At 41.2% G+C, this 15773-nt stretch overlaps 1 protein-coding gene across 2 annotated transcripts in view; it reads left to right on the top strand.

Annotated features, from left to right (window-relative positions):
• Positions 1–15773, top strand: part of EPG5 (ectopic P-granules 5 autophagy tethering factor) — a 128390-nt gene that overhangs the window by 71279 nt on the left and 41338 nt on the right. For both annotated transcript variants that reach the window (XM_069569067.1, XM_069569066.1), the window contains exons 26-27: positions 823–994; positions 2334–2496. In XM_069569067.1, coding sequence (XP_069425168.1) covers positions 823–994; positions 2334–2496 — 335 coding nt within the window. The remainder of the gene's footprint in view (positions 1–822; positions 995–2333; positions 2497–15773) is intronic.

Here is a 15773-nt window from a genome sequence, read left to right as displayed (position 1 = left end):
GAAAGTCGTTCAGTCGTGTTCGACTGTTTGTGACCCCATGGACAGTCCATGGAATTGCCCAGACCAGAATGCTAGAGTGGGCAGCTGTTCCCTTCTCCAGGGAATGTTCCCAACCGAGGGATTGAACCCAGGTCTCCTGCATTGCAGGTGGATTCTTTACCAGCTGAGCCACAAGGGAAGCCCATGAATGACTATATGACTGTATAAGTTCTATAGGAGGTTATGCCCATGTCTTCATTCAGTTTAACTCTACTGTTCTCAGCCCCCCTAATCAAACCTTGGTCTAATATGGTACCTTTCACTCAACTTCCTTCCATAATGCCCATCCCTCTTTCTCGTTTATTTCTTGTGGTTGCATTAAACTCTTAACTGGGCTACCTGCCCCATTTCCCCATTCTACTCTCCAGATGATAGCCACCATCTTTCCAAGCCTTGCTTAGAGTCATTTACTAGATGCCTTTTGCGCTGGTGTCAAGTCCAAACGCCTTAGCATGTCATGCAAAGCTGTCTAGGGCAATAATTTAAGATTGTGACTGGTAGCTCTGTAACTATCATCAAGACTTTTTGAGGATAGTAATTCTATTTAATCATACCACATGCTCCCAAGCTTCCAGTTCCTGGTAGAATATTATTAGGCCAGTGGGTGATCCCTCAGAACTTGCAAATAACAAAAGATAATTTTATTCATTTAGGTCTCTGGTGATTTAAAGAGCTATTCTTCAGATCTTTAGTATTCTTTATGAAGGTAACAGACTATGTAATTATGTAGTTCATTATGACCTAGTGGTAGCCATTATCAGCAAAATGACAATTTTTTTTCAGCTAAAGAAAGAGTTTTAAGTAACCTGCGGAAGCATGAGGACCCCCAGCCTCCTCTTGTTCTGCACCTGATGAGGCCTCCTGTGCCAGTTATTTCCTCAGCCATGCTCCTGAGTCAGAAGGATGCCACCGAGCTGGTGCGCACAGACCTGAATCTGCTGCAACAGCAGGCTAGGTAAGACCACACACTCTCCAGGATCATGGTTGTGTGCTTGCTGCTGTGACATCCTGATGAGTAGTACCTCAAAGGGCTTCCTCATTAGCCTTCTCACCACGAGGGTAATTTGACCAGACTGGCTCAGATGGTTATCTTAGTTAACCAAGTAGTGACAAATCTTTTAATTTCACATGGAAATTATGTGGGTTTTCATGTACTCTATAAATTGTACGTGTTTCTTGTGGCATTTCTGTGTCAGTAGTGCCAGCTATATTTTTTCTTAGACTTCTCCTGAGGAAACCATATAATATTGGAAAGACGGTGTTCAAAGGGAACAGAACAAGATTTATTATCTTTTGTCACTGCTTTGCTCTCTAAATGTCCAAATTCTTTTAAAAATTACATAGATACTTGATGGAAGGGTAGGAAATACTCATTTAATATTCTGAGTTCATGGTGGCTACAGAATGATCAGTTGTTTGTTTTGATTCTAGCTTGTGATCATGTGAGGAGCATTGTGTGTGTGGAGTAAGTCTGTTTCACTTATAAAGTGAAAGAGTTGTGTCTTTGCAAAACTCGTAGGAATCCATGTGTTATTGGTCCTTTCTCCGTTGGTTGTTTCGGTTTATTCGTGTCACGCGTGCTGCTTGCACCACACTGCACAGGCTCCTTGCAGATTACTGAAATGATACAGTTAGGACAGTGTTGAAAACTAGCTTATCTGGTCTTCCACATGTCAGTTTGAGTTGCTAATACCTAAGAAGTCACTATGTGAGTGCTCAGTCACTAAACTGTGTCTGACTCTTTTGCAACCCCATTGGACTGAAGCTTGCCAGGCTTCTCTGTCCATGTGATTTCCCAGGCGAGAATACTGGAGTGGGTTGCCATTTCCTTCTCTAGGGGATCTTCCTGACCCAGGGCTTGAACCTGTGTCTCTTGCATTGGCAGGTGGATTCTTTACCACTGAGGTACCAGGGGAACCCTTAAGAAGTTATTGGTACTTAAGAAAAAGGTTCCCCCTTAGGATGATTAAATCAGCATGAAATTCTCGTTTGTTCTTGTGTACTTAAGGGTTCATTAAAAAAAAAAAACACGTTGTTGATATAACACAAATTTTAAATGGCGCTTTATTTCTAGCTAAAATACTTTTCCTTCCTTTCTTAACTTTCTTGTTAACCAGGAACTGCCAGGGAGAGGGTTTGAGTAAGTCTTGGCCCACACTTTTGGTCTCTTGTTACTGTGAGACTCTTGTGTGTTACTGTTCACCGATGCAGGCTGGGAGTGACTGGAAGCCTTTATCACTTATCATAAAGTTTTTCCTAAGACTTTTAACATAACTTCTGATGATGTTTTTCAGAACTGCAGCTCTTCGGGAATCTCAGCAGGTTGCGCTGGATAGTGAACTGTTGGACACAATGCCCAAGCAGTATGTTAATCGAGAAGAACAGACCACACTACAGTTGGAGTGCAGAGGCATTAGTGGTAAAAAGTGCCAAGGAGCGGCAGTGGTAACAGTTCAAGTAAGACTGAGTTTCCTCATAGTTCAGAGAATTTCATTTGAATTCGTAATATTGGCATATCATTGAGAAAGACTGAAAGAAATATTTAGTACATCATCCATGTCCCACATTTAATAGTTTTGGGGAGAGTGAAGCTGCCCATACCGGAATGTCCCCTGGAGAAGAGCATGGCAACCCACTCTAGTATTCTTGCCTAGAGAATCTCCTGGACAGAGGAGCCTGGCGGGCCACAGTCCATGGGATCATAAAGAGTCGGACATGACTGAAGCGATTTAGTACAGCACAAAGCTACACACAAAGCTGATCACTTACTTCCATAAGTGCTGATGAGTCTTCCAGGACAGACAGACAGAAATAAAAGGAAAAGTGGAATCATTGAGATGATTCTAGGAGAGAGGGGCTCCAGTTGGTTTTTAAAAGATTTTGGTGACGATAGTTTGGATTCAGTGAGAAGAATGTGGGAATGGAGTCACTATCCAGGGGTCAGTGGCTCGATCAGTCTGTTTCAGTTGTCTTGGGGAGTAGTGCTAGGAATTCACGTTGGAAAGGTTGGAGCTCACATTGGAAAGGATCATCACCTGGGATCTTCCCGAGTAAAGATGTGTGCTGCAGATAGTGGGGAGTCACTGAAGACAGAGGTAGGAGGGCCGTGTGGAAAACAGATCACTTGGGCGGAGCTTGTCAACAGACCAAAGTTGGGTCTGTGACCTTGTAAAGACTTCAAATGGAAGGTTAGCTTTAGCCACCATGTCATAGCACTTAATTTGTGCAAGGTACTGGCTAAACACTTTATATAACTTCTTTTACCCTCACCACAACACCAGCAGGTGGATATTCTTTTTGTCTGTATTTTTCAGATGAAGAAATACAGGCAAAAAGCAATTAAGTTACATGCCCAAAGTGATCGTGCCAGTGCAGGGCAAAACCAGGAGGGCCCAGGCAGAGTGCATGCTCCTTAGGCAGTGCAGCTTGCTGTGCCTGCAGGTGAGTTCAGCATTTCCTGAGCTGGGAAAGAAATGCTTGGGGAGGGCGCTGGCTGCTGCTTGACTACACTCACACAAAAGTAGCCCCTCTTTTTTGTTAGCTTTTACAAATTGGGGGATGTAGTTTTCTGACTTTTGGTTGTCTTTCAAAAGCGTCGCTTTTTTTTGTGCCAGTCCTAACAATTCTAATGTAGCTTTCATCAGTCTCTTCTAGGAGACTGTTTTCTCTGAAATGTCTTATTTGAAATAAATTTTATAGTCATATTCTTCATTACTTTCAAAATTCATTTTTGTTTTTTCCAACATAGTTGTATGCATCTTTTAAGAAACTTGACCTGGAATGTGAGATTCCTCAATATTAAGACAATATCTTTGGCCAGGTGCTTTATTAAGTTACTTTTCTTTCTGTGTGTGTGTGTGTGTTTCAGTGTGGTTTATTCCTTCGATTGCTAATGCTTTAGAAAGACTGAGGTAGAAAAGTATTTAAGAAGGATCACTTGCTAAAATAAAAACAGGAAGAAAAGTTTGCCAGCTGAGGGTGGAGTTTGAGTTGGTGGGAAAAAGGTTGAAAATGCATCTGGTTGTAATGAAAAAGGAACCTTTTATTACCAATCTGTGTTTTTACAAATACAGTGTTTTTCCATATTTTGAAATTACACATCTATGTCAGGCTGTTAATTCTATACAGAGAAGGGAATTCTCCTAAAATGCATTTTTGTAAGTGACTGTTGAGATAAGTACAAAGATATGTTTTTCCAGTTCTGGCTAATAGCTTACTCTTTTAAGATTTGTAAATATTTGCTGTCCCAGCCAAAGAACAAGTCTGACTGTGTGACTTCTTACTAATTTGCAGGGTCTTGCAATGGAAAATACCACCCAGCAGACATGGGAGCTTTAGCTCTAAGCCTACCTGTGACCTTTTTTCTTTTTCAGAAAAAAGGATCATAATCTTGATTTATCTGCACCCTTGAATTGAAATTTATTTTATAACCTTTAGTTTGTTAATTCTGAAATAAAAAGTTACATCTTTTTTAAAATACCTTCAAAGTAATTTTGATTGAAGGGAGATCAGAAAGAAGATGATATATGACAAGAATTAAATGAATATGGTTTAGATTTTGCTTTTACAGACAACATAAAAATATTTATGCTTATTTTCAAAAGTAAAATTGGTAGATGCTAAGATCACTTGAAGAAAGAAGTAAAAAAAAAGAGAAAGGATAGAGGGAAAAAGAGGAGATTTTATAGATTCTTAAAGAGTTTGAAAAAAGTAGCTGTGTTTTGTGGCCATAACCTCATTAGAAATATCCAAGTTTTCTTAAAGCACATTTTAATTTTCTGCTGACCTTTTTTGTTGCCCTGTGAGTTTTCAGTTTGGGAAATCTCATCATTTGGAAAAATCCAGAAGCTTGGGAACTTCCACTGATGGCTCCTAGAAATATCAGTATCAACAGTACTGGCTACTTCAGCCATTATTTTGCCTGATGATGTTGATGTGCCAGGGGAATTAAAAATGTAAAGACAGAAATAACTTTTGTAGTCTGAGGTTTAAGTAGGCTTTCTTTGGAAGGTTATATAGTAACTGCTAATTACAGCTGTCCTGGGCAGTACTTACTGGTTATAATGTCTAGGAATTGAAGATAAAATTATTTTTTGCTCCTCGTCTATGGCTGAAAGCAAAGTAGAGGAAAATTGAAGCTCTAGCTGCCATGAAGTTTGGGGATTATGTATGCAAGTCTGTTAGGTTTGCTCTGATTTTTTGTTAAAGATTGTACTTGAATCTAAAGTCACCCATTACGCAAATGGATAACTTTAGTTTGTAGGAAGAGAGGTGTTTGTCAGGAAAAGGGAAAGTGAGTTCTGAGTGTTTATGGATTCATCAGTAAACTGTCACTGGGAGAGAGTATTCCTACAGGAGGTAGATTATATAATTGCATGAAACTGTAGCCCTTATGTATACATGTGTCCAGGGAACACTTCGTGGGTGTGACTAGCAGTGTTGATCCTGTGTGACATCATTCTCTCATCTGCTGATGCTGTCGTGAGGCCTCTTCTAGTCTCCCTCAATCTGTAGCCACTTGTTAGTTTCTTCCAGGGTTCCTCTTCACCTGCTCAATGCTTGGATTACTGGTTGTGCTTGGTTCTACTCCTGATCCCCTGCTTCACTGCAATATATGCTGCTTTTTGTCTTCTGTCTGTGCTAGAGTTCTTAACCTAGGATTTGTGAATGGTCTTTGGTGGGTCAGTGAAGTCCCTGAAAGTGTATACAAAATTTTTTTTCTGGAGAATTCATAGATTCAGTCAATCCTGAATAGTCCATGACCCATAAAAGGTGAGTCCGTTTGTTGGTGACCCCTGTTCTGTTTGTCAAGTCCAGAATTCTCTCTTTTGAGTTCCAGGTCTAGACTTCTTGCTTACTTTGCATCCTATCAATGTCCCAGTGATACCTCAAACTCTGTAGGTCCCAAACTAATCTCATCTTTATCCTTCAAACCTATTTTTTTCTGTAATTCCTCTTACCTGGGCTCCCAAGATGAAGACCTAGGCATCAAAATTCACATTCGCAATCCTACCCCTATACTTCCCATCTAGTCACATTCCAAGTCATATTGGTTCTGCCTTTGAAATAACTTTGAATGTATTCTTTCTTTGTGTTGACATTGCCCTGTGGTCAGCCCACTTCTCCCCTGAACTGATATATCAGCCTTCCTGTCCATAGTCTTTCTCCCTGTCTAGTTCATTTTTCCCCATTCATCTTTTAAAACACAAACTGATCTCATTTCCAGGCTAAAAACCCGTGTTGGTTCTTGCATGCTCAGTTGCTCATTTGTGTTCAACTCTTTGCAACCCCATGGACTGTAGCCCACGAGACTCCTCTGTCCATGGATTCTCCAGGCAAGGATACTGGAGTGGGTTGCCATGCCCTCCTCCAAGGGGTCTTCCTAACCCAGGGATCAAACCTGTGTCTCCTGCACTCCTGCATTGGCAGGTAGTGTCTTTACCACTGAGTCACTGGCTTCCCTGGTGTGATGGTTCTCTAGTACCTAAAAAGAGTTATGTCTTTTAGGACCCTTCATAATCTGTTCTTGATCTTTTCTGGCACATCATTCACCCTCTCTCATGCCCTCAACCTTCAGTTTTTGAGCAGCTTGCTCCTTTTCTGTTCTGCAAAGGTGACGTGCACATTCTTTTGTTCTCAGCCCTATGCTGTTGTTTGTTCTCCCCGACTCCTATCTGGGCTCCTGCTCATCCTTTTATTCCTTGGTTCAGTCAGCATCTTTTCTTGAGGTCTTTCTGGACTCTTCTAGTTAGACTGAGATACTCCTTCCTCTCATCACAGCTTGGGGAGAAATGCTGTCATAGTCACCTGCTCTTTTTCCTACTAGACTGTGACCTCTTTGGGAAGTAGAGTTCCTGTCATTATTCGTCTCTGTACCTGTACCACCTAGCACTGCTCTTGGCACATGATAGGTGCTTCTAGCACCCCTGAATCAGTGAAAGCCACAAGCACAACACTTTCTAGGTTGTGTTATAACTTGCTTTGTATTACTACTCCTGTAGCTGTTAATACAGTTTGTTAGCTGCAGGTCGGGATCTTGTCTTTTTCATGTTTATATTGTCAGTGTCTCGCACAGTCAGTGCCACAGAAAGAATGTGTTTGAAGAAATGAAGAGGATACAAACTCTTCATAATAGTCTCCCTGAAGATATTATTTGACTATGGAAGACATGGAAATTGGAACTTTTTACTACCAGAAATTGGCAGTCACTTTTGATTCTGCTTACTCCTGGCCAATTTAATGCTTAATATGCCAGCTTGATGCTTTCTACAAAATCCCAACTTAAACAACACATACTTCTACACTTACTTTTTTAAGTGTACAGGCTTCTCCTGGGCATTCAGTCTTGGAAAGTGGTAAGGATGGTCATACCTCAGTGCATTGCTTTATTTCGCAGCCTTGTATTTCTTGTCCCTTGCTTCGGTACTCTCATATCCCAGGTAACCTGCTAGGGACTTTCCTTGCATTATCTCACTTGAGCTTCACAGAATGAGGAAGATGAAGCAGGTTCAGAGAGGCTTGGAACCTTGCCAGAGTCACACAGTTAGTAAGTGGTTCAGTTGGAATCAAGAGTTTTGCTTTTTCCATTCAGTACTGGGCAATGACTAGGCCATTTGCTTTAGCTGTTTCAGCTCTGATTTCGAAGACGAGTTGATCATGATAGTCAAATCTTATTTGAATTAACATAGTATCCTTTTCTTTCTGTGTTAGTGTGATAGAATTGCTTCTTTTTCTGTGATTTCCTGGGAAATGATTTTTTATTTCCAGTGTAAATTTTAAAATTAAAACATATATTTTAAGTGTAATTTTGAATGGCTCTTTCGTAAGGATTTCAAATTATGTCATGAAAATATATTACTGCTTAATGGAATTTTCTGTGAGGGAAAGCCCTGGAAATTTCCAGTTGTCTGCAAATGTTTGAACTATGTATAGCTTGTTTGGGGTATACAGAAGCCAAAGATGTTTTATGGCAAGTGGGACGTGCCTCTTCTGTGGTTGCCTCTCTTAACAGAAGCCTCTAATAATTCAGTGATATTCCCTGAGGAAATGGGGTGATTTATAATAGGGTTCCTTTTGTTGTACTTTGGTATTGTGGGGCATGTTTGCTGGGCCCAGGATTGATTTATGATCATGTGAAAAATTTGCTCATTTCTAGAAATGAAAGACCTACTGAGGGCCTCACATTATTGTAACAACTTACTGAAGCACATGTTCATGCAACTTTTGGATTTCTTTGTCTGCTTAAAATGACTCAAATGGAAGGGCTTCCAACATGCTCTTTTTGTCTATAACTTGTAATTGTGAGCTGGTGATCATTCAGTCTCTCTCACCTCCAGTCTAGTAAGAAAAGAAAACTTTTTAACAGAGGTGGGAGCTATGAACAGAAACAGGTAAACTAGGAAATTATGATAATTTGGGGATGTTTTTGTGAGGAAGTCTGAACTTTCCTGAACTAATTAATTTCTTTTACTCTTTAGCATTAAGTCATTTCTTCAACATGGAGTGGTTTTAAAGTTGGAGTCAGAGAGTGCTTTTAGTCTCATCACTCGGCATTTCCCTGTTAAGTGAGCCTCTCTTCTCTCCTACTCATTGTCTTTCCACGCCTCTTCATTCTTGCTGTCTTCCTTCCTCCTCTCAGATTCTTTCTTTCCCTCTCTTTGGCTGCTTGCTCTCCAGGTCAGCCAAGGGCCATGACCCTCAAAGACCCAGTCTAATTGTAGTTGGTGACAAATTTGCCAAAAAGCCAATGCGCATATTCTTAACACATTTTGGGCTATTAAACATTGGCCTGTTACTTGAAAGATTTGAAATAAAGTATTTGTATTGGTTCATTATGTGGTTTACTGGAAACAGTTTACTGTCTTTAATCTTTTGTTTCTCCAATAATAAAAATAAATCGTGATTATCATTACATTTTCTAGGAGAGGCACTTTTGATTCATGATAACAGCTTATCCTTGAAAAGTTTTGTGAAGATTTTTAACACAACATTGGTGAGCTTTATGGAAGAGTTATTATCATGATCATAAAAGTAGGTGGTCAGCATATCATTCTGAGTTGAGCTGCACTGGGCTGCTATGCAAAGCAAAACAAGCAGGACCATTGTACTTTGGGAGCATTTGATCTGGAATTTATGAAAATAAGCCTGGTGGGGATATCACTGTGGTGGTGGCTGAGGCCTGGGTTTGGGAAGGTGCATATAAAGGAAAATGTAGCCTTTACTGTTCACCCATGTGATTGGGGAAGACCATGTAAAGAGACTGGAAGGTTTAAAATTCCTGCCTTCTAAATGTTCTGGTCTTTTCAGCATTTCCTGCCATGCCTGCAAGATAAGTCCCAGTTTCCTTGCCAGCTCTAAAGGTCTCCCTAAGACAGGCCCCCTTGCTCCCCAGTCTGATTACATTGCAGTCTTCAGCCCTGACTCCCTACTTGGCCGAGCTCCTCTTTGCTGTCTCTCTCTCCTCCTGTCCCCACAGCTGCTACACTGATTCTGTCTTTGGGTTGCAACCTGGGCCTAGGATATTCTCTGCATCTATGCACAGGCCAAAAAGGACATTAAAAATGCACAAACCAAGTAGTTATCACTTAGGTCACCATTCAGTTAATTAGAGAAAGGGATATTAACAACCCCCTCAACTAAGAAAGACATAATCTGAAATAAAGGATTGTTGTTGCTCAATCACTAAGTCATGTCCAACTATTTGTGACCCAATGAACTGTAGCACAGCAGGCTTCCCTGAGTTTGCTCAAGCTCATGTTCATTGAGTTGGTGATGCCATCCAACCATTTCATTCTCTGTTGCCCTCTTCTCCTGCCCTCAGTCTTTCCCAGTATCAGGGTCTTTTCCAATGAGTTGGCTCTTTGCATCAGGTGGCCAAAGTATTGGAACTTCAGCATTAGTCCTTCCAATAAATATTCAGGGTTGATTTCCTTTAGGATTGACTGGTTTGATCTCCTTGCTATCCAAGGGACTCTCAAGAATCTTGTCTCGAGAGCACCATAGTTTGAAAACATCAGTTCTTCAGCACTCAGCCTTTTTTATGGTCCAGCTCTCATATCTGTACACAACTATTGGAAAAACCAGTCGGCTTTGACTATACTGACCTTCGTCAGCAAAGTGATGTCTCTCTGCTTTGTAATACACTGTCTAGGTTTGTCACAGCTTTACTTCCAAGGAGCAAGTGTCTTTTAATTTCATGGCTGCAGTCACCATCTGCAGTGATTTTGGAGCCCAAGACAATAAAATCTGCTGTTGTTTCCATTTTTTCCCCATCTATCTGCTATGAAGTGAAGGGACCAGATGCCATAATCTTAGTTTTTTGAATGTTGAATTTTCAGCCAGTTTTTTCACTCTCTTCTTTCACACCCATCAAGAGGCTCTTCAGTTCTTCTTCATTTTCTGCCGTTAGAGTGGTATCATCTGCGTATCTGAAGTTGTTAATATTTCACCTGGCGGTCTGAATTCCAGCTTGTGATTCATCCAGCCTGGCACTTCCCCTGATGTACTCTGCATATAAGTTAAACAAGCAGAGTGACAACATACAGCCTTGATGTACTCATTTCGCAATTTTGAACCAGTCCATTGTTCCATGTCCGGTTCTAGCTCTTGCTTCTTGAGCTGCATACAGGTTTCTTAGGAGGCATGGTAAGGTGGTCTTAGGAGGCATGGTAGGGTGGTCTGGTATTCCCATGTCTTTAAGGTTTTTCCAGTTTGTTGTGATCCATGTATTCAGAGGCTTTAGTGTAGTCAGTGAAGCAGAAATAGATGTTTCTCTGAAATTCCCTTGCTTTTGCCGCAATCCAATGGATGCTGGCTATTTTATCTCTGGTTCCTCTGCCTCTTCTAAATCCAGCTTGTACATCTGGAAGTTCTCAGTTCATGTACTGCTGAAACCTGACTTGATGGATTTTGAGCATTACCTTGCTAGCATGTGAAATGAGTGCAGTTGTGTGGTAGTTCGAGCATTCTTTGGCATTTCCCTTCTTTGGGATTGGGATGAAAACTGACTTTTTCAGTCCTGTGGCCACTAAGTTTTCCAAATTTGCTGGCATATTGAGTGCAACACTTTAACAGCATCATCTTTTAGGATTTGAACTAGATCAGCTGGAATTCTGTCAACTCCACTAGCTTTATACTTCCTAAGACCCACTTCAACTGCAGGATATCTGGCTTTAGGTGAGTGATCACACTATCATGGTTATCCAGGTCATTAAGACCTTTTTTGTACAGTTCTTTTTGTTTTTCATTGTTTATTTCTTTTTTAGTTTGTTTAATATACATTTATTTATTTTAATTGGAGGTTAATTACTTTATAATATTGTATTGGTTTTGCCATACATCAACATGTATCTGCCACAGGTATACATGTGTTCCCCATCTCCCTCCTCCCTCCCTGTACCATCCCTCTGGGTCGTCCCAGTGCACCAGCCCCAAGCATCCAGTATCATGCATCGAACCTGGACTGGCAAGTCGTTTCATATATGATATTATACATGTTTCAGTGCCATTCTCCCAAATCATCTCACCCTCTTCCTCTCCCACCGAGTTCAAAAGACTGTTCTATACATCTGTGTCTCTTGCTGTCTCGCATACAGGGTTATCGTTACCATCTTTCTAAATTCCATATATATATGTGTTAGTATGCTGTATTGGTGTTTTTCTTTCTGGCTTACTTCACTCTGTGTAATAGACTCCAGTTTCATCCACCTCACTAGAACTGATTCAAATGTATTCTTTTTAATGGCCTAGTAATACTCCATTGTGTATATGTACCACAGCTTTCTTATCCATTCATCTGCTGATGGACATCTAGGTTGTTTCCATGTCCTGGCTATTATAAACAGTGCTGCGATGAACATTGGGGTACACGTGTCTCTTTCAATTCTGGTTTCCTCGGTGTGTATGCCCAGCGTGGGATTGCTGGGTCATAAGGCAGTTCTATTTCCAGTTTTTTAAGGAATCTCCACACTGTTTTCCATAGTGGCTGTACTAGTTTGCATTCCCACCAACAGTGTAAGAGGGTTCCCTTTTCTCCACACCCTCTCCAGCATTTATTGCTTGTAGACTTTTGAATCGCAGCCATTCTGACTGGCAGGAAATGGTACCTCATTGTGGTTTTGATTTGCATTTCTCTGATAATGAGTGATATTGAGCATCTTTTCATGTGTTTGTTAGCCATCTATATGTTTTCTTTGGAGAAATGTCTATTTATTTCTTTGGCCCATTTTTTGATTGAGTCATTTATTTTTTTGGAATTGAGCTGCAGGAGTTGCTTGTATATTTTTGAGATTATTTGTTTGTCAGGTGCTTCATTTGCTATTATTTTCTCCCATTCTGAAGGCTGTCTTTTTTACCTTGCTTATAGTTTCCTTTGTTGTGCAGAAGCTTTTAAGTTTAATTAGGTCCCATTTGTTTATTTTTCCTTTGATTTCCAATATTCTGGGAGGTGGGTCATAAAGGATCCTGCTGTGATTTATGTTGGAGAGTGTTCTGCCTATGTTCGCCTCTAGGAGTTTTATACTTTCTGGTCTTACGTTCAGATCTTTAATCTATTTTGAGTTTATTTTTGTGTATGGTGTTAGAAAGTGGTCTAGTTTCATTCTTTTACAAGTGGTTGACCAGTTTTCCCAGCACCACTTGTTAAAGAGATTGTCTTTTCTCCATTCTATATTCTTGCCTCCTTTGTCAAAGATAAGGCGTCCATAGGTGCATGGCTTTATCTCTGTACAGTTCTTCTGTGTATTCTCGCCACCTCTTCTTAATCTTTTCTGCTTCTGTTGGGTCCTTGCAATTTCTGTCCTTTATTGGGCCCATCTTTGCATGAAGTGTTCCTTTGATATCTCCAGTGTTCTTGAGATTTCTAGTGTTTCCCATTCTGTTGTTTTCCTCTATGTCTTTGCATTGATCACTGAGGAATGCTTTCTTATCTCTCCTTGCTATTCTCTGAAATTCTGCATTCAGTTGGGGATATCTTTTCCTTTCTCCTTTGCCTTTCACTTCTCTTCTTTTCTCAGCTATTTGTAAGACCTCCTCAAGACAACCATTTTGCTGTCTTTCAGTTCTTTTTCTTTGGGATGATTTTGGTTACCACCACCTGTACAGTGTTATGAACCTCTGTCTGTAGTTCTTCAGGCGCACTGTCTATCAGATCTAATCCCTTGAATCTATTTGTTGCTTCTGTTGTATAATCATGAGGGATTTGATTTAGGCATGGCCTAGTAGTTTTCCCTATTTTCTTCAATTTAAGTCTGAATTTTACAATAGGAGTCATGATCTGAGCCACAGTCACCCCTAGGTCTTGTTTTTGCTGACTGTATAAAGCTTCTCCATCTTTAGCTACGAAGAATATAATTAATCTGATTTCAGTATTGACCATCTGGTATTGTCTATGTATGCCAGTATGTTCTCTTGGCAAAGAGAACTCTGTTAGCCTTTGCCCTGCTTCATTTTGTACTCCAAGGCCAAACTTGCCTCAGGTATCTCTTGACTTCTTACTTTTGTACTCCAATCTCTATGATGAAAAGGATATCATTTTTTATGTTAGTTCTAGAAGGTCTTGCAGGTCTTCATAGAACTGTTCGATTTCAGCTTCTTCAGCTTTAGGGGTTGGGGTGTGAAAAGTGGAAGTGGAAAGTGAAAGCTACTCAGTCGTGTCTGATTCTTTGAGACCCTATGGACTGTAGCCCTCCATGCTCTTCTGTCCATGGAATTCTCCAGGCCAGAATATTGGAGTGGGTAGCCGTTCCCTTCTCCAGGGGATCTTCCCAACCCAGGGATTGAACCCAGGTCTCCTGCATTGAGGGCAGATTCTTTACTAGCTGAGCCACCAGGGAAGCCCAAGAATACTAGAGTGGGTAGCATATCCCTTCTCCAGTGGATCTTCTTGACTGAGGAATTGAACAGGGGTCTCCTGCATTGCAAACAGATTCTTTACCAGCTGAGTTACCAGGGTTGGGGCGTAGTTTTTGATTACTGTGATGCTGAATTGTTGCCTTGGAAAGGAACCAAGATCATTTTGTCATTTCTGAGATGGCACCCAAGTACTGCATTCTGGACTCTTGTTGACTTGTAGGGCTACTCTTTTATTTCCAAGGGATTCTTGCCCACAGTAGTAGATATCATGGTCATCTAAATTAAATTTGCCCGTTTGCGTCCATTTTAGTTCACTGATTCCTAAAATGTCAGTGTTCACTTTTGCCTTTGCCTTCTTGACCACATCCAGTTTACCTTGATTCACGGACCTAACATTCCGGGTTTCTATGATACTGTTTTTTGCAGTATTGGACTTTACTTTCACCACCAGACACAACATCCACAACTGGACATCAGTTCCACTTCGGCTCGCCCTTTCATTCTTTCTAGTTATTTGTCTGCTCTTCCCCAGTAGCATTGTTGTTGTTTAGTTGCTAAGTCATGTCTGATTCTTAGCAACCCCATGACTGCATCATGTCAGGCCTCCCTGTCCCTTGTCATCTCCTGGAGTTTGCCCAAATTCATGTGCATTGAATTAATGATACCATCCTACCATGTCATCCTCTGTCACCCCCTTTTCCTCTGGCCCTCAATCTTTCCCAGCATCAGGGTCTTTTCTAATGAGTCAGCTCTTTGCATCAGGTGGCTAAAGAATTGGACCTTCAGCTTCAACACCAGTCATTTCAATAAATATTCAGATTTGATTTCCCTTAGGATTGACTGGTTGATCTCCTTGCTGTCCGAGGGACTCTCAAGAGCCTTCTGCACCACCAGAATTTGAAAGCATCAATTTGTCTGTGATCAGGCTTCTTTGTGGTCCAACTCTCACATCTGTACATGACTACCATGGACAAACCATAGCTCTGTCTATACAGACCTTTGTTGGCAAGTGATGTCTTTGCTTTTTAATACACTGCCTAGGTTTGTCATAGCCTTTATTCCAAGAAGTAAGCATCTTCTAATTCCATGGCTCCAGTCACCATCTGTGGTGATTTTGGAGCTCAAGAAGAGAAAGTCTGTCACTGCTTCCACTATTCCCCCTTCTATTTGTCATGAAGTGATGGGACCAGATTTCCAATATACCCTAGTAGCATATTGGACACATGCTGACCTGGGGGTCTTATCTTATAGTGTCTTTTTGCCCTTTCATACTGTTTATGGGATTCTCAAGATAAGAATACTGAAGTGGTTTGCCAGTCCCTTCTCCAGTAGACCATCTTTCTCTGAACTCTCCATCATTTCCAATCTATCTTGGGTGGCCCTGCCCCACATGGCTGATCGCTTCATTGAGTTACACAAGGCTGGATCCATGTGACCATTTTGGTTGTGGTTTTCATTCTGGGGGCCATGGGATTGTAGTTCTTGCTTCTTCTGTCTGCCCTCTGATGGATGAGGTTTAGAGGCTTGTGCAAACTCCCTGATGGGAGGGACTGGCTGTGGTAAAACTGAATCTTGGTGTGGTGAGCAGGGTCATGTTCTGTAAATCTTTAATCCAGTTTTCTACTTATGGGTGGAGCTGTGCTCCCTCCCTGTTAGTTGTTTGGCCTGAGGTGGCCCAGTCTCTATGATAGGGCTGGAGTTGTCCTCCAAAAGGACTTATGCGACACAGGCTTTCCAGAACTGCCGCTGCCAGTGTCCCTGTCCCTGTGGCAGTCCATTGTTGACCAGCACCTCCACACAAGATCCCCAAACACTCACAGGCAGGTCTGGCTAAGTCTGTGGGGGTCACTGCCCCTTTACCCCGCGTCCTGGTGCGCACAGTA

Source organism: Ovis canadensis, chromosome 23 (assembly GCF_042477335.2).
Source record: "Ovis canadensis isolate MfBH-ARS-UI-01 breed Bighorn chromosome 23, ARS-UI_OviCan_v2, whole genome shotgun sequence".
Lineage (NCBI taxonomy): Eukaryota > Metazoa > Chordata > Mammalia > Artiodactyla > Bovidae > Ovis > Ovis canadensis.
This window is presented reverse-complemented; position numbering and strand designations above follow the sequence as displayed.